Consider the following 21,938-nt stretch of genomic DNA (forward strand, 5'->3'; position numbering starts at 1 on the left):
ACAACTAATCTATATTCTTTTTGGTCCATTATTTTGCACTATGAAAATCTAGCATGAAGGAAGCTCATCATTTTGGCTAGCAATAATTCTTTGTAGAAAGTAACTCTTATCCTCTTACAACTGGTTATAGTGGCTTGTAAAGTCCTGCTTTTTTTCCTGAGCTAGACCTATTTCACTAGAGATACTTTATACATTAGTATAAAGTATCCATTAAGGCACTATTTTTATGAAAACATTTTCTATCTCATAACCACACATGGGTGTATAGAAGGCATAAGAAATCAAGCATATGGGCAAAAGTGAAAAAATAAGATGTTAGAAACCTAAGATGTTAGGAACTGACTTCTGTCATCAACACTGCACAAATGTTAAAAAAAAAAATGGCTGAGCAGACACCACACATAAATAACCGGAGGCAAAAACTGACTACAAATTAGTAATAGGATCAAATTCCAAAATGTAAGGTCTACCATATCACAAAAGTCAGTAACACTACAAGGTGTTCTACTTGGCAGACAGATCTACAGGATGTTTCAGAGAAAGACACACATTACTAAGCTACTGAATAAGGACATGGAAAGAAAGTTTACCACAGATAACTTGTTGGCTCACATCTGATGCCTAAGCTGTTACAGCCTTATATTACTCTATCAACCTGCTTGCATGTAAGTGGATATTATATTATATGAAGAACTGCCTTTTCTTTAATTTTTCTACTAAACTAATAAACTCAATGCTATTTTGCAGATTAGTTAGAAATTAATTTAAAGTCACTCAACAGAAACAAACTTAATCTTGTTTTCAAATGGTTACTTTTCTGTTTCATTAAAATACTTCTGTTCTGAAGAGTAAACAGAGACTTCAGTTGACTTTTATCATGAATATAGACTGCTATATGAAATATAACAGTTAAAGGCTGCCCTTCCTACTAATCATGAAGAACCAAATTATTTCACCTTTATTTGGCACAGTCACACACAGGTCTCAACAAAGCAAACTGTAGTTACAAGTACAATTTTGGAAAATGGTACTTTTGGTTGTCACTGTTTCAGACTGGCTAGCCCTGCCAAGATCCAAGTGCAAGTGTGTGCAGTGCTGAAAGCTAGCTTTACCTTACCACTTCTCTAGATTTTCAAAACAGAGGTCATAACTGAATTATCTTTGTGCTCCATCAACATTCAAGAGCAGGAAAATCTCTACAAGACCATTATGGTGTACCATAGTTTAAAGCTAGCTGCAAGTTGTTTTTTAATTGCATAGAAATTCAAAAAGGGCACAAAGACATTTTTGTCCTCTCTTTTCAGATCCAGTGCCAAAGAGCAGAGATCCAAGGATCAGTGCCATACATTGCTGTAGCTTCAGAGCTGGTATGTCACTCCTTTTAAATCATAAATCTCATTACTCCAGCACTGAATTTTCATTCCAGAACTAACTTTAATGCCTTCAGTTCTATGTATCATTTAGATTAAAAACTGGAAAATGCTTATGATGTTATCTAGTCTATTCTGCTAGAGTAGGTCTCCTTCTTAAGACACATGCTATTCCTTCTAAAAAGTCATGCACTTGGGCTAACATTTTCTTCAGAGATTTCTTCCAAAAAAATCCCCCAAAACAAACAGATCTCTATGAAAGGAAATCTTCCCTTTCTGTGCAAGAAGAAGGAACTTACTGCTGCCATGGAATTGATGCGGTCAATGTAGTAGTCTGGCCAGCTGGTAGCAAGCTTATTAGGATCTTCTTGTTCCTGAAACAAAAAGTTAAATAAGTTTACACATGAAGTCTTTGCAGGATAAAGCGTCACTGTAGAACTTCCTGGGATTCTTCAACGTGTTGGTCTTTACTTTAGTATCTCCTCTCCATATTCTTGTGCAAGCACCACAAGCCTACATGCATTATTACAAACATTTCTGGCAGTTTAATACTAGCAAAGTCAGCATGGCGCGTCACAGAAAAAAAGACTCTCCTTCAGTTAAGGTTATTACACTAAGTATTACGAAGTTTGACAGAGACTTGGTTATCTTCAATATCTAAGTGGCAAGCATCAGCCCCTTAAATATACTGACAATATTTCCAAATAGAAGAACCACACATTTTTAGATAACAAGTTTATATTTTGTAGTCATATACTGACAGATTTTTGAAATTATTCTGCCTCACTACTGCTGGAGTGATGGGGCAATTCACCAAGGAAAGTCTTTAACATCTTCTATGGAGAAAAAATAAAAAGAGTTAAGAAATCTGAAAACAAGCCAGAAGGCATTTTGACTTGATAAATCACAAAAGTTATTCTATCCCTCAAAACACCTGACAGAACAGAACAGCATCACCTCAGTTACAGTAGCAGAAATACTTATCTTTACATCTCTACCTCCCAGATAATCCATCAGAAGATTCTTCACTACACCAAGACAAGTCTAAGACTAGACAATCAAGCTAAGCTTCTAACAGAAGATTTGCTCCAACCCAGACAACAAATTTTTTGGTTCCTTGGCTGTTCAATGAAATGAGATTTCATTCTAATGGATACATTTATTTCTACATAGGTGTAACAGTCATTAATAAAATGAGAGGATTGATTTCTAGGATCCTAATTGTTTATTATAAAGAATAAGTAACTTGTATTAAGACTCCTACTATATGGCAAGAGACTGAACTGCTTGACCTATACTAAGGATTTCCAAAGATCGATGAAGACTATATGGATCTCATCAATATTATCATTGAATGGATGCTTACTCATATTAGAAAATCTATTCTGTGGAAGAAATATGGAACAATATTAAATGTGCAGTTTTATTAGAGTACCTCAGCTTTTCAGAACTGCTTGGTTTAGAGATGAGAAATGACTCTACATGATCCCTGTTGAACCATGTTGAGAAAACACCATTCTATCTGACAAGTTTGTAGCAGGTTACCTTCCAACACACAGAGCAACAATTCCATCCAAATCAAAATCTTGATATTTGGATCTGAAAACAAAATCGAGGCTGACATTTTGATATTTTCTTACTCTCTCCTCACTCCCATGGACTTCCAACACGTGGACCAAAGGAGTATCCCCATTCAGGATAATGATCTAACAGCTTTTTTTTATATCTAACAAAGAACTGCAGTAGAGACACATTGTAGAAAGAATACAACTCTTTCTTAAGACTACTGCTGCATGAAAAATATGGGAGACTATCAAAGCGACAAGAGATACCAATTACAACAACAGTTGCTATGCTTCCACTGCTTCACAGTAATAAATGGAGCAATTAAGAACAGGATGACCTTTCTCAAATGGAACAAGAATCTTTGCTGCTTTTCCCTTCTTCCCATTCCCAACCATAGTCAACAGCAGTGTAATGGATCCAAATCCATTCCAAATGACACATCACAGAAGCATGCAACTCTCTCATAGTAGCCAGTTAGAGTTGTCACATCACACAGTATTGAAACATTGCCTTTCGGTGCCTGATTTCCCTTCACTATATGTAGTTGCAGAAAGAACTCTGACAACCATTTTACACTAAGCAGACCATTAGCTCTTACAGAAAAGTCAAAATATAACTTTGCTAATGGAAAAATAAATAAAATATGCAATAGATTAAATCATTATTTTTAGAAGATAATCTTATCATGTCCAAAGAGAACAATAGAGATAGGAAGCTAATCCAGATGTAGTGAAGTAAGTGTCATTCTACAATAAGCCACCATATTCTTTCTCGACATAGAATTATAGATGTATAAATGACAGCTATAATTGTATGCAATGTACAAGTGTCAAGAAGATTTTCAGAACAGGGAATGTGTACATTCCCTCTCCTCTTTCTGCTTTCATTCCTAGCTCTAAGTAAAGAAAGAAACAGACAAACTAAGGACTGCCTGAATCCATCATTTTTGTACAAAACTAAGCTACAATACTTTTGCTCACTAAAGTTCCTTAGAAAGCAACAAATCTATATATAATATATATAAAAGCTAAAATGTCACAACTAATTTCTCTCGTTACCTAGTTTAGACATGCAACCTGAAGAGTATCAGGAGAGACATACAAAAGCAATAATTCAGAATTCTGAAAAATTCTCTGCAAGCACCCAAACCATTAGAAACTTCCCAATCAGAACCACAGTTCTGATGAAAAGAAGAAAATACAAAGACTCTGATCCCTCAAATTATATTAGTATATTTGATCCCTCAAATTATATTAGTATATTTGATCAGCTTAGCAAATGAGATAAGGTCCGTAGTGAATCCTGCTTTTGATCATTTTCTGTTCTCTGCAAATTGGTGCAAACTCTTAGATCACAAGGCTTGTTTTGTTTTTGGTTTTAGTTAAAATTGGGAAAATAAAATAAAGTTTCAGTGGAACACAGCAAGTGTAAGGATTTTTTTTTTTTTCCTGAACTAAAGCCTACACTGAAGCTGTATGTTGGTGCCGTTAAAAAGTTTGATCAGATAATCTTCTTTGCAGTCCTCACTTTTTGAAGTCGCTTTGGCCCATAAGCATAAGATCCAAGATACTAAACAGAAAAGAACCTATCTAATGTTAGTGACCCCCCCGCCACACACACTCTCTGTTCAGAACAGAATTTTATTTCCGTCAGTGGTCTTTGCTTCACCAGAAGAAAAGTGATTATATCCTTAAAACTGTCACTCTGTTTCTCTTATGAAGCACCAGAAAGTTACCCAAATTCTGGATAAACTTGTAAAATTTTATCAAGTCCCCTTAAGACTGGATCATGCCTAACTCATGTTCACACGTCAAAAGTGGCACAATATTATTTACAGCAGTCATCCGGTGATGTTTTCACAAAAGACACCAGTTCACACCTGTAACATCAGAGCCACTAGAGAAAACATCTCACTGCCCAAATTATGATGAATGCTGTCAATGGTAAGAAATCGTTGTATCACATTTTCTTTCAGAGAAGGGAAGACAAAAAATACGAAGCAATTCTTGTTTCTGTTTTTGCTTAGTGTTTATTCATATGAAGGCAAAAAAGGGAAAAGTGTATTTGTGTATGGGGGTGCTGTTTATTGTTGAGGTTTTTCTGCTGTCTATTGCTGGTTTGGGTTTTTTCCCCCCCTTAATGTCTTCAGGATTTTGATCCTTAAAGAAACCTCAGAGGAGATTGCAAGGCACCTTGAAGCTAATGGCAAAGCCCTTTTCCTTGCTCCAAGAGACTCAGAAAAAGAAGAAAAGAAAAGAGGTCCCAACATACAAAGCTGCATAGGCATCAAGAGCTGGAAACAATAACCCATCTGTGTAAGGGAAAACATCAGCTGAAGGAATCTATTAAAGAAAAGCCTTCTTTTAGCTCCTTGAATAATGTAAATATTGCATTAAAAAACAGACGTCAGCTTGTGGACTTTATAAGAGGCCATATCATTCTTCACTGGAGTAACAACTATGTAACTGCTGTGAAAACAGGATCCTGATACCATACGAGCCTGCAATATAGCCAAGGTATTATATAGGCTTTGACACTAATTTGGACAGGCTCCATTGCTTGGTGGAAAGTGGAACTTATGACTTCATCCAAAATAGGATTTAATGGAGGGCAAGTATTTGGACCATCTGAACCAATCAAAATGAAACAGAATACAACAAAGTATTGTCTGCACATCTAAGCTGATCCTAAAAACCTTTTTGAGAATCGTGGGAGACTGGATCCATTGGACAAGCTGTTCTATAGAAAGCAGAGACCTGTAGCAATCGTAACAGACATAATTTAGAAGTATCAAACACTAGAGTTACTGAAACAATGTGGAAATGCCAAATATTTGTGTATCCAGTGAAAATAGAAGCCTGTATATATATAATGGGTCTTTCTTTCAAGATGATCTGAGTCCTTAAATAAAGAATATAGGGAAGGTCTGGACAAGAACAGCCTATGCTGAAGCTCCTTAGGGGCAAATACTCTGTTTCAGTTTCCAGTAAAGAAGTACTGGTATTTCACACTGCACCAAGTAGACTCCTGACACTGTCATACAATTCTCTAGAGCATTTCCTGAAAATCTGACCATTTGTAAGCCATAAATCCATAAGATTAGCAACATTACAAATCTTCCTTCCTGTAGATGCAGAATGAGGAAGAGATACAATGAAATGACAGTTGAAACTCCATCAGGAAATCACTCCAGAGTTAGAACAGGCACTGATTTGACAATGAGTCCACAGTTCTCTTGTTTCCAAGTTTTTTATGCAACGTTGACTGATCCCAGAATCATGGGACCAGTGGCTGCTTAGCATCTCTGGGTGTCCAAGCATTATATAGAATTTGTTTCTACCTGCACACGCACTGCTGTGATAAATTGCCAGGGCTGATGACTCATGAAGCTTTCTAACATACATGTGAAATAATATTTCTTCCTTGAACAGATGCATCAAGAATTATACCACATGTTATGGATGTCATAGGATAACTGTGGGGATGATATCCATTCACTGGAAAGAAGGACTTTCTCCTCAAAAGTGTCTTTTCAGAACTGCAGGCAGCTGACCTGCTTCCCATTGTTCAGAACAGAATGAGAAAAAACCATGTACCTGATGTTGTTCAAAAGGTTTAAAATGTTCTGTTGGCAAGGAACCAAGATACTATTCATTGGGTTCTTCTACATCAATGAAAACAGTGTGCAAACATAGATGAAGGATGTGAAATGAGGCTACTTTAATATAAATTCCTGTTCCGGCTTGTTCATTGTATGATGTCCAGACTAGGCTCAGATTTATACTTGGGTCACAAAGGATTGAATTTGCCTGCAGAATCCACATTAAGGTTAACACTGTTTTTCCTCTCAGCATGCATCATCCTGGTACCTTACAGAATTGTAAAATGGGTTATTTTATGTGGTGAAAAGAATAGGGTGGAATAGAATGGTATAGAACAGAACAGAATAGTTTGAAGGAACCTACAAAGATGATCAAGCCCGAAGGATCGGCATCATCATATTCAATTCAGAAAACATAGGTTACATGACTCAAGTTAGTATAAGAAATTAACAACTTTCAAGAAAAAGTGAAATATGATACCTGACATAATGCATAAGTCCCTGTAGCTAGGCTTTGTTTTTATTTTTGTTTTTGTTTTGCATCCTATTAAAAAAAAAACAATGGGAATGGGGATTGTGAAGAAATTTTTTTGAAGGAGAAAAAAGAAGAAAACTCATTTGTTCACAGAAACTTTAAATTCTAATGCGATACCCATCAATTGAGATAAAAGCTGAGGAATAATTCTCTACTTCAGGAGGAAGCCATCCCACACTTTACAGAATAACAAATTATCTGGTAGAATGTTCATCTGAGATGTGCATGATTTAGACTCATATTCATGTTGTCCCTGTTTCAAAGTGAAGTACATGAACCTTGCTCTCCGCATGCATTTTCTGGTCGCTACAAACAACAATGGATTTTTTATTGTTTTGAGGATAGAGAATGACCATCACTTGTATTTCATTTCCCAAAAGTGCAACTCCATTCCCTTCAGATGCTTTTTGAAATGACTCAACTTATTGCAACATGCTATTAATGCTGAATACAATACAATTCAGTAACACCTCGCACTCCACACTGTCAAAGGTCCTGACAGAACTTCATGTATTAGGTTTTTCAGCCTCCCTTTCATTGAGATCAGCAGAAATGGGGAAAATGGGATGCAGACAATTACAGAGTTTGCAGTCACACAGGAAATCTGTAGCACAGCCAAAAATCAATCGACACTCAAGTCGTACGTCCTGCACTCTCATCCAAATCACCATTCTCCCTTTTTTCCATGACTGACTTACTGCCTTTTCTTGAAGCTCTCTTTAAGGAGAGGTACAGCTTTCAAAGAAACATTTACCTGTTCATTAACACACTGTTCATCCATTAACATCTGTCTCAGTTCAGAGCAGCCAAAGTTCCATAAATAAGAAGCACTTTCATTAAAAGACACAAAACGTGTTTGATCTGCTGTGAGAGGAAATACTAATTCAGGAGTGGAACTAAAATACATCCAAGCTTTTCAGACAGTTTACGCCTCCAGAAAGCCAGCCACGTCCCAAGAGATGGTAATTTTGAAATAGGGCAGACTGTAGGACTGAGCCATTCAATAGACAGATGTGGTCACTGCTCCATTTCTCAGATGCCATGGCTAGCATTTACACAAATATTCTCAGGCTCTGGGGGAGGGAGCTGTACCCAAGCACTTTAAGCACAATTTATTCAGAGTGAGAAAAGCAAACATTACTTCTTTCCCTGGAATTAAGCTATTGACGTGCGGATAATAATCCTTCTGCCCCAGATGCAGTCCACTATGTAACTTATTAAAAGGGAATGCTCAATAATTACTAGCTGGAGCAAGCAACTGAGAATTCTAATTGCCTCTTATAGGTCAGGTATAGTCATATATGCTTACAGTTCACTGGATTATGACACTGGAATATTCTGCCTAGCAAACTGTAGGGTTATTTCTGTTTTTATTTTATTTTTGTTATTTAGACTGATCTTTGCCCTGCTGCCAGCAACTTGACTGGCCTGATAATGACCCCTGGTGCTGGTTACTGAGTACTCATTTCAAAAGAAAGAATCAAAGGCTTCATATTATTATTTATATTACAAAACGCCTTTTGCTGCCAAACAACTGTGGAAGTCACTGCCACAAGATACAATAGAATATGAAAGTATAAAAGTGAAAAAGAGATACAGTTTTTGAATAAGGAAGATTCTTTCTTAAGAATCTTTCCTAATATGAAAGAACCTTCAACGTCGTGTGCATTCACTAGTCTTTAAAAATTAAAACAGATTATCAATCATTTGTAAAAAATAAAATGGTTTTCCCCTACTACAGGCTGAAAACGTTCTAATAAAACTGAATCGCTGTTTTGAATTGCCTATGCCATTCATCACCCTTTTTGCTTCACAGTCACAAATGCAGTAGTTCTACAGTCTGTAGACACACAACATGCCATTTCCAACGTTACCTACCACTCAGAACAACCACTTCAAATTAATTACTTCTAATTGGTACAAGTTTAATAGAGATGGAGATCATGCTTCTGTTTTTTATATTCCAGAAAACTTTCCAGATTATTTGAATACATACACATGCAGATACGTAGTTTATTGATGAAAATGGACTGGAAAGGGGGAAAGCAGGGAGAAAGGTTGCTAGTGTAATGCACTGAGCTGAAGATAAGTGTTATTTTTCCAGAAAAACAAGAGAGATCAGAACCATTGATTAAATAAACTCTATAAGTGTACTATTTAAAACAAAATTAAGTTTTACAATAGCCATGTTTGGCACAGGACTTTCAGTAGGTTGCTGGAGGGAATCTCATTTCAAGGAACTTTAAATTATAGTGAAGTTGCACAGTACATTTAAAGAATATTCTTATGTTCAATTCTCCCTTCCTTTGGCTTCTCATCATCATTGCAGACAAGAGTAAGCTGATGCTGACTGCATCAGCATACTCTTGTTATTTACAGATCACACAAGAGTGCTTGTCCCTGTGCAAACACATACAGCCTTTTTGGAGGATGTGGATCTCACTTATTAGGCACCTATTTACAGGTACAGTAAAGTAACCAAGAGGACAGCTTGTCCCCATATTTACAGATCTACTTAGATATACAGCTGATATCACACTGAATTATTAAAGTCTATCAGTAATTCACATTCTTCCTCTAGTCAAAGTTTCACCTTTCTCAGGGAAGTTGTTCTGCTGGATATATTCTTCTGACTGTGCTGCTGCTTACAATCATTTTTTCCTGAAACCATGAACTCCATGTTTAAAATCTGTTATTGCTCTACTTTCCACAGGACCCAGTTAACTGGTATTTTGCAGCAGATAAGGCTATAATTTAAACACTGTGTTGCAAAAAAAGCAATTAATGAGTTATCTGCAAATGAAATGTAGGAATTCTTAGACAATAACCTTTCCTTGTCTAATTCCATATTCTTTTGGAGATGAAGGGAAATGTCTACTGTGAAGGACTTTACCAGTCAGGAAGTCAATTCATGTTCATTCTACACAAAAGGTCTTTAGGAAAAGATGTTTCTCATGGACAATGTCTGCTCTCCAGGTGTGTGGCTGGGGACTGACATTGTCCTCCTGATCCTCCTGAACAGCTCTGTTCCTGTAAACCTGCAGAAAGCTTAAAGTCAGGGTCCAGATTCTGCAATGATTCCTGCAGCTGATGGAGCCAATAACGTGCTGCTATCCCAACAGCTCCTAAGTAGCATCGCTGGGACATACATTTCTGTTTTATCTAGGTTGAAGCTCTGCTCTTTTGGCTCTATGCTATGTGAAAGTACTGTGAATTCATTTTGCTTAAAGAATTGACCTTGTTCAACTTACTATTCCACCTTATAGTAAGCATCCATTGAACACAGAAGCGGGCATTTGTCCTTCACAATTCACTTCCTGCCTTTAGCTTAACTTGTTCCATTTCCAACAGCACTGTTCTCAACTGGATTCCAATGCTGCTGGTATTGGACAGTAAGGAAGAACTTCCTTTTTTCTTCTCCTTCTTCACTTTCTTTCCTCCTCTTCCTTCTAGCGCTCTTTTGGCAACAGTGAGAAGCCCCAGAAGGAGCCCAGCTTGTTTAAGTGAACCTCCTACTTGTCACATGCTGCACTGAAAGTTTATCTTTTAGTACAACTCTGTTTTTCTCCAGCAAGTAAATAAATTTTCTAAACAAAATGAAAAGACATCTTTTCTAAATAAAATGAAAAGACATCTTCCATTCAGTGCAGGCACCGTGTCTGTCACTTGATGATAGGAGTGAAAGGTCACTAGCCCTGCTCAAACCCACAAAGAAATACTGAGAACACACCTACCTAGAGACAGAATAGCTAGGATAAATCCCTCTAGAAGCGCACACACAATTATCTAATGCCAAACTCTACAAGGTTTTTCTTCACTGTCCTAACAATGCGGGCAATGTGGACAATATGCCCACTGTCTCTACTTCCACTGTCAGCACTTCTTACTCCAGTTCATTTCTGCTTGGGGCCTCTTCTATAAATGATGATAGTGTTGGATTGTGAGAATAGAGAGACAAATGGTTTTTAGGTTGCTAATCCAATATCTGAGTATATTATTCAGTTAATTGGTTTCTCTTTCTCCTTTTCATAAGCTTGGGTAAAACTGTATTTTCTTCCAGCCTTAATTTTTCTCAACTGTTATATTTGTAAAATCTTTGGGATGACAGATATCTTTCAGCAGGTGACTGAATATCTGGGAAGATTATGTACTTTTCACCTTGAGTCAGGTGCAAAGCTAAAACTGTGACTGCAATAGAAATGTGGCTTTCAGTAGATACTGGGAACAATTCTCTGCTGTGTCTGTTCAGAAACCTGTCACTGAAATGACAGAAAATTCAGGAACCCTTCTTGCTCAGTATTTACTGGTTTTTGAAAGGCTGGCGGACATTTGGTGAAATGTAGAATGCAGAGAAAAAGTACTGATGATTGTGGTTATTACTCCCCAGGTGTAGGACTCTACACTTGTCCTCACTGAACCTCATAAGGACTATCTCTGCAGGACTGACTCATACTTGGGACTGTAGAGACCCACAACTTTCAAAAAAGCACCAAGACTGAACTGAATCCAGAGGTAGCAGAGGGTTTTTTTTTTTCTTTTAATTGGTTTTGTTGTTTTTGTTTTTCCATGGATCAAATCTGCTCCCACTGATCTCTCCCCATTCCCACAGAGTGGGACATGTGTAACAGGAAACATAACACTAGGTATTATGATGACAATATACCACTGTATAAATTCAGGAGAATTTTTGGTCAGATTTTTGAGTGCTAACTTCAGCTGGAGAACTAGTAGTTCATATTAAAAAATGCAGAAACTGAAAGATGGACACCCAAATTTTATATGCTCAGAATATCTATAGCAAATAGCATAAAATCTCTATGGAGTTTATGTTTTCAGTACTCTTAACCAAAGAGCTGCAAAGGCATTTTCTTAGCACCAACTAACTTCTACTGTTATAGAGAGAAAAAGAATGAGGAAGAAACTAAAAATATTCCATGCTGTTCCCATGGGGGGGTGGGAAAGAGAAGACTTTCTGATTATACGTAAATAAATATATAATTTCAAGGCCCTGACCTCTAATAGCCTCTCATACTAGGATAAATAAATGAGTCTGCAACTGTTAGCACTGCAGCATGGAAAGCATGAACCAAGTAAAAACTGGTTGGAAGAACTGTCTCTCCTCTTATATCTGCTTCACTGTGGCCTTTCAGATATCATTATTCTATACTGTAATGAAGGTATACCAGCTGAATTGTATAATCAGTTTTTCCTCAACATCAAATTCATCCTTCAATCTGATAGTAGAGTAAATCTGAGCTAAAATCATATGCTTAAAAGAAGAGTCTGATATCATTATGCCTACTGTACAGTTTCTCAAAGTAACCCTCTTGGGGTACTTACAGGTGATGGGAAAAAAATCAAAAGATAATTACAGAAATGTAATGATAAACCTAAGAAAAAGGTCAAATTTTGTCCTCGGGTATCTCTGCATTAAATGATGTAGAAGGAAATGGTACTGTTTTAAGCTTTATTTTATACTGTTATAACCTTGTTGTCCAAACCTTAGAGACTGTTTCAGCCTACAATACACATTAAAAAGAGCTATCAATCAAACAGCTCTTTCAGAATGAAAAGCTTCACTATGCACAAGTTTTGTAATTCCTGTATTAGTGACACTGACTGCATTTTCTCGATTCCTGTTATGTTTTGTGTTTATCATAGGGCAGTTTCTGAATTTACTGTTAGAAAGACTACTTGCACTTATAACAAAGTAATTTCTGAAGTCTTGTGAATATCTTCCATACCTATACTAAAAATACCATAATCACCCGATGTCAGTATTAAGCTAACAAATCATCCCAAACATCTGAGCATGAAGTCATTCTGTTAAAGAGGAAAAGGAACAGATGCTGGTGGGAAAAAAGCAAGTTAACTCCACAATTGCTGGCATTTTCCAGATGTCCAGCTGAAAGAATGCCATGGTTTGCAAAGGACAACATCCTCCCACTGCAAGCTACCAGTGTTAAGAAATTTACTCTGAGCCATAGGCTAACAGAAAGCAGTCTCCAGAGTTAAGGAAGTCAGGCAGTCATTCAGACCCAAAGCAACCATGGATCCCAGGCAATGAGAATGGACCAAATAACTTCTGCTAAAGCATATTTCAAGGAATGTGTCTCATCACTGTAAGACAGAAGACAGTAGGTTGCACAGAGACCTACTGTTGGCATACAGCTGCTTTCTTAGTTTGGTTTATGGTCAGTTCACAAAATCACGGCAAGAATTTAGGATGCAAGGGGCCTCAGGCAGAAGGGACCAGCACAAAGTAGGGCTAATTTTAAAGCTAGATCAAGTTATTTGGGTCTTTGTCAACATTTGCCAATGTTTTAATACCAAGTTAAATCAGAATGTTTACTGAAAAGCTGAATGCTTGCCATGAACTTCTGAAGCATCAGTAGAAACAGAAGCAGTTATCTGATGCATGCAAAACTTGAGATTAATTCCAACTGTCAAGTTCCAGTGTACATATCAGGCTTTGCCCTTCATGCGTAAGATAACGTCATCATTTTGCTAGCAATGCACTTTCACTTGTCTCTCCAAGTCCTATACAACTTCCTCAGTCTCCTGCTGTCTATCAGTTGCTCCTGTTTTTAGCCTGTCATGTGTAATGTGTTATTCCAGAGGAAGAGAGAGTTGGAGCACCCCTCTCCCACAGATATTTCATGCAAAGATGTGAGAAAAACCCTCACGAAGTCACATCCAAGCTTTGTCAAACAGATTCCTTACAATTGGCTTCTCAAATACTGCAGAAAATCATCTTGTGTGTTCATTGTCTGCTACTCCCAAATACAGCTTGTGGAATAACAGCTCTAAAGATGGGAATTTATAAGGGACATATTAAATGATCCTTACAGCTATAAATCCATAACCATAACAGTTTAATATTCCAAATCAATAACAGACACAAGAAGTATTTCAAAGAGGAAAAAAAATAGAGCAAGAAGATAGAATTGAAAACAATACAACTTCAAACCACCCACTTCATTTAGTACGAGACAACCACGTGCTTGGCACTCTTTATACAGAAAGGATGAACCCCAAAAGGGCTTTCATAGCTTGAATCAGACAATACAAAACCAAAAATTCATACTCAGACAACACAATGGTGTGATCTTCATCTGGTATATCACATCACTAAATGAGACCAGATGAAGATTCATTCTCTCTCTTCTTTAGGCAATATCTATTTTACTCTGAACATCTCCATGTATTATAAAGAATTTGTATTTCTTCAAATTCTCTTTCCTTTCGCAAGAATTGAAGAGCTCCTTCCTATCTTAACACAACAGATGCAATGCCATCTCCTGACTTAGAGCTTCCATGAAATTTAAATGTATAGAAAATACCTCAGGGTTCTGGAAGAAAAGCCCAAGCAGCTCACATCTAGCTGAGAAATAACTGCTCTTCCATCTTAGCCAAGTTGAAACTATACAGTATACAAACAAAGAGTACAGCAAACCAAGAACAAGCAGTAGATTGAGGACCTTGTGTTCAACTCAGTGCTTCCCCCAAAAGCAAGGACTCTAGCTTTTATATCAGCATCTCTCTTTTTCTTCATCCCCACTAGACTAAGGTAATTATATCAAAAGCTGCAAAAGTAGCTTAGATTCTTCCAGCAGGTTCTGTATTACAGATATATGTGTGTATATGGTACAAGAACTGATATTACATACATGAGTTCATTTTTATATTTTTAATTTTAATAGGAAGATGTATCCAAGTTTCAGTGTGAAATATATTCTCTGGAATCTGGAATTGTAGCTAGCTTTCAATTAGTGTTACAAGCTAGTGTTGAACTGGAGATTCTGTTTAGTGCTCTGCAGGCAGGCCTGGACATGGAGTAGAGAAAATAAGTATCTTGTGTTATATCAAGCTGCACGATATCAAGCTATACTCTTTATATGGTGACATTTTGCTGACCACTAGGGTAAAGCTCAGAAAAACTCTAAGAAAAAGCTGTGACATGTAGACATTATCATAATTAATGTTAAGACAGTCAGCATGGGGCCAAACTGGAAGTTTGTGAAATGGAACTGCAAACATTTTAAAAAGCCTTCAGAGGAGCTGTTAAAAGTTTAACTAAAACTAGGATTCCTAAGGGCATTTTGGAACCTAATGTACAGCTAGATGAAGGCCTCACATCAGGAAAAGGGAACTGAGTATCAGGTGTTGCAGTGATACCTGCTGTTTCTTGGTGGAAGAGTTAAGTACTTTTTAGAAAGACATCTGGGACATTCCTCACCTAGAATACAGCCTAACTGTGCTGGTGTAATGGCATAAAAGTATCTTCCACTCCATCTTTCCCACCCCATGCATTAAGCTCTCTTGTGTACAGACATACCACAGAATCCATTCCTACAAGAATGTCAAACTTATCCATCTTCTAAGGTAGTGTAAAAGAATGAATACTGATTAAACAAAAAATATTTGAGATAGTTTCTTAGAAAGAAAAAAAAAAGAAAAAAAAAGGAATATATGACATGCAGCCAAGGTATGCATATACAGTACAGGAAAGAGGCCTGAGAGAATGACATGGTCGGAATACCAACATAATGTTTCCCTAGATTTACTACTTTGCTATTCTTTTTTTTTCAGATAGAGAGAAATGCATTTATATATAAACACAATAATGACAAGTTCTCTGAAATTATAGAGCAATTTAGATCAAAGAGCTTAAAAATGAGTTCTTGACTTCTCACATTGTTTGCTAGTTTTCTTATTCATCACTTAGGAGAAAAATGTGATTCACAAATAATATAAAAAGAATAATTGCAGGTCATGAATTCATTAAGAAATCTTTTCTGCATATTGGCTGGTATAGCATGTGCATCAGATACATTTTCATTGGAGTTATTTTAAAGCCATTTGGCTGTTCTAGTGATGCCTTTCCCTAGATCTGTTTTCTGATAAAGCAAAAAGTCAAACGAACATGAGGACTATGGAATCACAGAATCACAAGGTGGGAAAGGACCTATAAGATCATCTAGTCCAACTATCCTCTCACTACCATTGATACCACAAGCTACTAAACCATATCTCATAGCTCCTCATCCAGACGCTTATATGCGTGCACACTTTTTAAGATGCTCTAAATACCTCTTTCCAGAAAGCTGCAGCATGCCATTTATTGCTTCACTACTTGAGTTTGAGTGATGCCATTTGACTAGTTGTTGAAGCAGGTCAACCGAATGACCATGAAGATAATCAGAGGGCTGGAGCACCTCTCCCATGAAGAATGGCTGAGGGAATTTGGCTTGTTCAGCCTGGAAAAGAGAAGCTTCATAGAGACCTCACTGTAGCCTTCCAGTACTTAAGGGGAGCTCTTAAACAGTAGGAAGACCAACTTTTTACACTGCCTGATAGTGACAGGACAGGAGGAATGGCTTTAAACTAAAAGATAGGAGATTTAGATTAGACATCAGAAGAAAATTCTTTACTCAGAGGGTAACGAAGTACTGGCACAGGCTGCCCAGAGGAACTGTGAATGCCCCATCCCTGGAGGCATTCAAGGCCAGGCTGGATGGGGCTCCAGGCAGCTTGATTCAGTGGTTGAGGTTGGAAATGGATGAGCTTTAAGGTCCCTTCCAACCCAAGCCTTTCTCTTATCCTATGAGTAGGTACTGCACAATTAAATGAATGCATCTAATCTACAGCACAATGACAGCAGAAAAGTTAAATAAATAAATAAATAGGAAAGCTGAACAGTTATTAGGATTGAACTTCTAGGTGGCTTGTTTGTTTGGAGAGAAGCTGTATGATAGAGCTATTTCCAGTTTGACTGTGCTTTGGAAAGAGATTTGCTACTAATTTTTCCTCAAATAAACAACAAAAATAAATCAAAAAACACAACTTGTTTAACTCTAAATATGGTGCTTTGAGTAGAGTGTCAAGGTGCCACAATGAGGACTGACTAACGATTTTTATGATGCAAATGAGGACAACTCATCGTCTCTCCTTATGCACTCAGCAGATTCAAGGCAAGATAAAGGAACAGCTGAGATTGAGAACAGGTTAACATTTTCCAGTAGTCAGCCTTTATTCCTTGCAAATAGCTGTTCAACAAAGGAGATGAAGCAGTCACTGTAGTTGCCAACTGAAGTTACTTCTTTAAGATCAAATCATAAGGAATTTGGTTTTAATACTTGAGGTTTCAAATGCAAATCTAGAATGGCCAAAGGAGACCAAAGGAAATACAACTGTATCATAAATGTGAACACTCCTCTGTAGCTATCACCCACAACCACAAAATTTCCACCCAGAACTGAGACTCCTTTGGGTATCAGGGAACTCTGATAGGGAAGCTTGGTCCCCAGTATACAACTTTGTGCATAGACATGCATCTCTCTGCATTTCTTTAGAAAGATTTAATATCAGAGACAGAAGGAATGAGAATTCTGATACAATAGGAAAGTCCTTCCAGGAACAAGTGCTATGAAAGATTATAACTGAAGTTTAACTGTCATGATAAAAATACAACGTGTCTACAATGAGGAGTGCTCTTCATTCCTGCAGGTGACGTTTTTTACTTAATACAGACACTAATGCTGCACTTTTGGAGCAGATCAAGAAGCTCTAACCTTCCATTATTTTTACACTTGAAAAGACATCTGAGATAAATGAACATGAACAATTCCCTAAACTTGTACTTTTTGACCTTCTAACACGTAGCATTTGCTCTTGCCCCCTTACAAAGCTTTTCCTCAGAGTGGACACAGAGCCCTCACTTCCCAGAAAGCAGAGAACTTGGCATCAACAAGACAGAACTCTATGCATAGCTAATGGAGCTCTGTCTAGTGAGGTACCAGGCTCTTTGAGGCCAAAATTAGATTACAAATTCTTCAGGGAAAAGACAGCTTTCCTCTTCAGGGAAGCCTGCAGCACGCTTTTCTGTCACTGTAGAACAGTAATGATAGGTGGATTAGGTAGGAGGCTGGAGAGATGTGTCAGCAGGGATCATTTGACTGACTGTGAGGGGAAACAATGAATAACATTGGACAGTTAAGGTTTCAAGTAATTGAAAGTATCTGCAATGTAATGAATAGATATCTGGCAACAGTATACTGTTCCAGTTAGCACATCATTTTGGATAGCTGGAGCTCAGCTAACTGAGGTTTCACTATAAATGCATTATAAAGATTTTCCAGTATGCAGCTCCTTTAACTACGGAGGTCTTCAGGATTCTTATATCAAATCCACTACTTTAAGGGAAAAAAAGAGAAGAAAAAAAAAGTGTAATGTACTGAATCCAACCAACATATTAAATACATTAAAGCCTGAATCTTCCTGCCAAGGCTGAATGGTCCTAGAGGTGGAATGTGTGGTTCTTTAAGACAGCTACAAATAGATCCTCTCCCATCAGAGCTGAAAAAGCCAGCTGAGCCTGCCAGCAAAAATGTAAAGCAGACATGGATCACAACAGCCTTCACCTTCCCTACACACTCAGCCTCAATGCAATAGTGGGAAGAAGAATGAAGAGCACCAAGCACAACTGAACCTAGGCTACTTTTATATACTTCTCTAATTATTGCTAGTTCAAAGGCACTGCAACTAATTTGATGCTATTGACTTCCCTCTGTGATGCATCTCAATCAAAAACAAGAAACATACAAAATACCCACCTGATTGGGTGTTTTATTTAATTACGTGGTAAGAAAGCTGAATTATTTTTTTTTTTAATTTATTTTTAATTTAATGCTGAGAAAAGAAGTTAGGCTACTATTCTCAGATAGCAAAGTTTTTCAATGACTCGCAAAACAAGCATGTGAATGGCAGCTAACAATGACTGCAAAAGGATTATCATCAAGGTTACAATCTGCCTTCTTCAGTACGGAAATCTAAACCTTCCCCTCCAGCTTCTGCTATGCAGACCTACGTATAAAGACCAGTGCTCTCACAGCAGACTCGCATATTAATAAAGCCTTTGAATCCACCATCTTTCTATCCAACGACCTGTTTCTTTCCTACAGCATCAAAAAATTTCCACCATATCACTCCTGCATGAATTGTCTTGTACAAGTTTCACAGCAGTAACAAAAACATTAATTGCACATGTCACTACAAAAATCGTGTCCAAGATACTCAAGTATCAGCTCCCAGTCTTCTGGCCTTCTCACTGATTTGTCCAAAGTTGAAAACCTTGACTGGAGAAACACTGACATGAGCAAGTACCCTTCACTTTATAATACAACACAGTATTTCTTATTAGCTCTAGAAGTATTTGCTGCCAGGTTTTAAGATATTATTATAAAACTCTTCATGTATTTTAATTCATCCTGATATTTCAGTAATGACTGTATTCTGAGCATCCTACAGAAGTTTTAAAAAATTCCTTAAAGCTTTTGCCACTACAACATTTATTTCTGCTGCTAAGAAACATGTAAAATATTCAGTATGGGGAAGCATAAGATTTCTGCTTATTGACATATTCTTCAAAAATCACGCATGAATATGGTGCAACACTCTCACAAGAAGTATATGCATGTCAATAAAAATCCTTAAATCGCTTCATCATGTTCTTGAGAAAATAGTGGATAAACATGGATTTCACATCTGGATATGCATCAGTAATGATGTGCATGCACATACAATTTATACATGAGCTATTTTGATCAGGACAATAGTAATACCTTCTTTTTGCTGCAGTATATCTGCCATTTCTTCTCTGGAGGGAGTGCAAACATAGCCTCTCTGTTCTTGTCTGTAAGATCCAATTCATCCTGGAGATCACAAAAAAGAAAAACAGAAAAAAACACACAGTCAGTGGCTGCATTGTAATTTCTAATATATTAAGAGGAATCTTGATCAGGTACATTACCTAGCCTTCAATCAAAATGCAGAGGATTTAGTGCCTCCAAAAGACCATTGGTTTCATACTTTTTGCCTCGCTACTCCAAGTTTCCCCTGTCAGGACACAACTTGGAAATAGAGCAGTCTGGACAACTGCAGGGTCAGACTGCCATTACTTATGATTGGTATGGGATGAAAAAGATCACATGAAAGGGATGAAATTACGAACTCAAAGCACTGGCTTACATAATAGAGATGCTCCTTACAGTAGTTAGAGAAAGGAAAAAAATTCAGTACACTTTTCTTCTGGCATGCATTATCAGCTTGGTGTTCCAGTTAAAAACATCAACAGATTTGAGGTACACGAAACTTTGTTCTACATCTGGGCAGAGACTAAGTGAAAAATAAATAAATAAAGCTTTTTGTTTCTTCCATGGGCTGCCAACGATTTAGAATGAGAATAGTGAAATCACTTTATCTTCTAAACAAAGGTCAAAAGACAGTGGTTTAGTGGCAATAATGTCATCGGCAACCTACAAGCTGAAAAGGTTTCAGTACCATTATACTTGTCCACTGAAGCACAGAGGCCCCAGCAAAAAACAATCAGCTGTTCAGAATGAGAGGATTCTACTCCACACAACTTCACATCAGGTTAAACAATAAGCAAATTCAGTCTTTTAAAAAAAATGAGTTCAGCAGAAGACAACTTGTCTGTCTCTTCTGTAAAAGGTAGACAATGTCAGTCTATCTTCCTATTCATGTTTCTCTAAACCATAAAAGCAGAGAGTACTACTTGTGCTCTGTTCACTCAGCACTGACCAGAATAAAGCTCTGGTCACAGCCAGCAGTCTCAGGTACTGATGGGACTTAAACAAATAGGAATGGTCTTCACAGCAAGTAGGCTGCATGATCTGAGACAGACAAAGATGCGTAAACTAGAGTTACAGTAATAAAAATACAAACTTCCAGTGACATTTCAATAAATCAGTTTTGGTTGGGTTTCCTATTTCTTATCTATTGAGGGGAGATGGAGCAGATAACCTTTAAAGGCCTCTTCCAGCTCAAATGATTTTATGATTCTATTTTTAAGTGTTTGGAGAAGGAAACATCCAAGGGTTCGATATCTAGATGACTTTGCAGCACTAAGAACATCACACACACAGGTTCTGGCATCCATGCTAACCTAACCCAAGCACAGACAATAACTCTTTAACTCAGACCAACAATGGTTCATTTGGAAAGCTTTCAGGGCTGGGAAACTTGTGAAAACAGTGAGCTAAATTGCACACTGAGCCTGGTAGCGGCTGCTGACAGATTTAAAAGCCCATAGAGATTTTAGCTGCAAAAAGGTACAAAAGAAATGCAAACAGTAACAAGGTAAGATCAGTGCCAGCAGCCCAAGGTAGAAGAAGCTGGAGTTCTTTCTTTTTTTTTTCTTTTTTCTTTTTTTTTAACAAGAAAAAGTTTAAAGGAAAAGAGTAAAGAAAAATTTTAACTGTGCAAAAAAGTGTAAGCCATGTGGAAATGTTTAGGGTGAGTTTCCAAACAAGGGGGCAGCCAAGCGAGGCAAGGAGTTTTATCCTTGCTACACACAATTAGAAAGCTCAGGCCAGGATCACATTCTTGGGGAGAGAGGGAGAGTAAAACGACATGTAAGGTCTTAAGACAAGCAAAGGAATGCTGTTGGAGGTCAAGCATGTGGGAGGGAAGGGAGGAGCAGACAGGGAATCAGAAATGGAAGGTTTGGAAGAACCACCAAAGGGGCCAGAACACACATCTGAAAAAAGCTGGCTGGCCTCAGCTAAATTCTTAGAAAAATTACGGTATTTTACTGAACTGCTTAATGATCTTAGCCACCTTTTTTTTTTTCTTTTTTTTTCTTTTCCCTAATTTAAAAATAATAATAATAAAGTTGAATTCACTGGACAAGAAAGCTGAGAGGTTGACTGATTCTTCTTGGTTCTCAAAGAAGTTTTGCCCGACAAACCAGCTGCTAGACTTTTGTCCTCAAAAATGATTATACCAACCAATATAGTACAGGAAGACCATTTCATCAAAAAAGCACTCATACTGACTAGAACCT

General features: G+C 37.4%; 1 protein-coding gene across 9 annotated transcripts in view; it reads right to left on the reverse strand.

Moving 5' to 3' along the window:
• DAAM2 (dishevelled associated activator of morphogenesis 2) overlaps positions 1 to 21,938 on the reverse strand; it is a 207,220-nt gene that overhangs the window by 71,801 nt on the left and 113,481 nt on the right. For 8 of the 9 annotated variants that reach the window (XM_090135194.1, XM_090135195.1, XM_090135198.1 and 5 more), the window contains 2 exons: positions 19,696 to 19,785; positions 1,670 to 1,744 (listed from right to left, as the gene is read on the reverse strand). In XM_090135194.1, the coding sequence (XP_089991320.1) occupies positions 1,670 to 1,744; positions 19,696 to 19,785 (165 nt within the window). Of the gene's footprint in view, positions 1 to 1,669; positions 1,745 to 3,273; positions 3,443 to 19,695; positions 19,786 to 21,938 lie in introns of those variants that run through there. The other variant, XM_090135202.1, reaches the window with a different exon arrangement.

Source organism: Phasianus colchicus, chromosome 2 (assembly GCF_987193195.1).
Source record: "Phasianus colchicus chromosome 2, bPhaCol1.hap1.1, whole genome shotgun sequence".
Lineage (NCBI taxonomy): Eukaryota > Metazoa > Chordata > Aves > Galliformes > Phasianidae > Phasianus > Phasianus colchicus.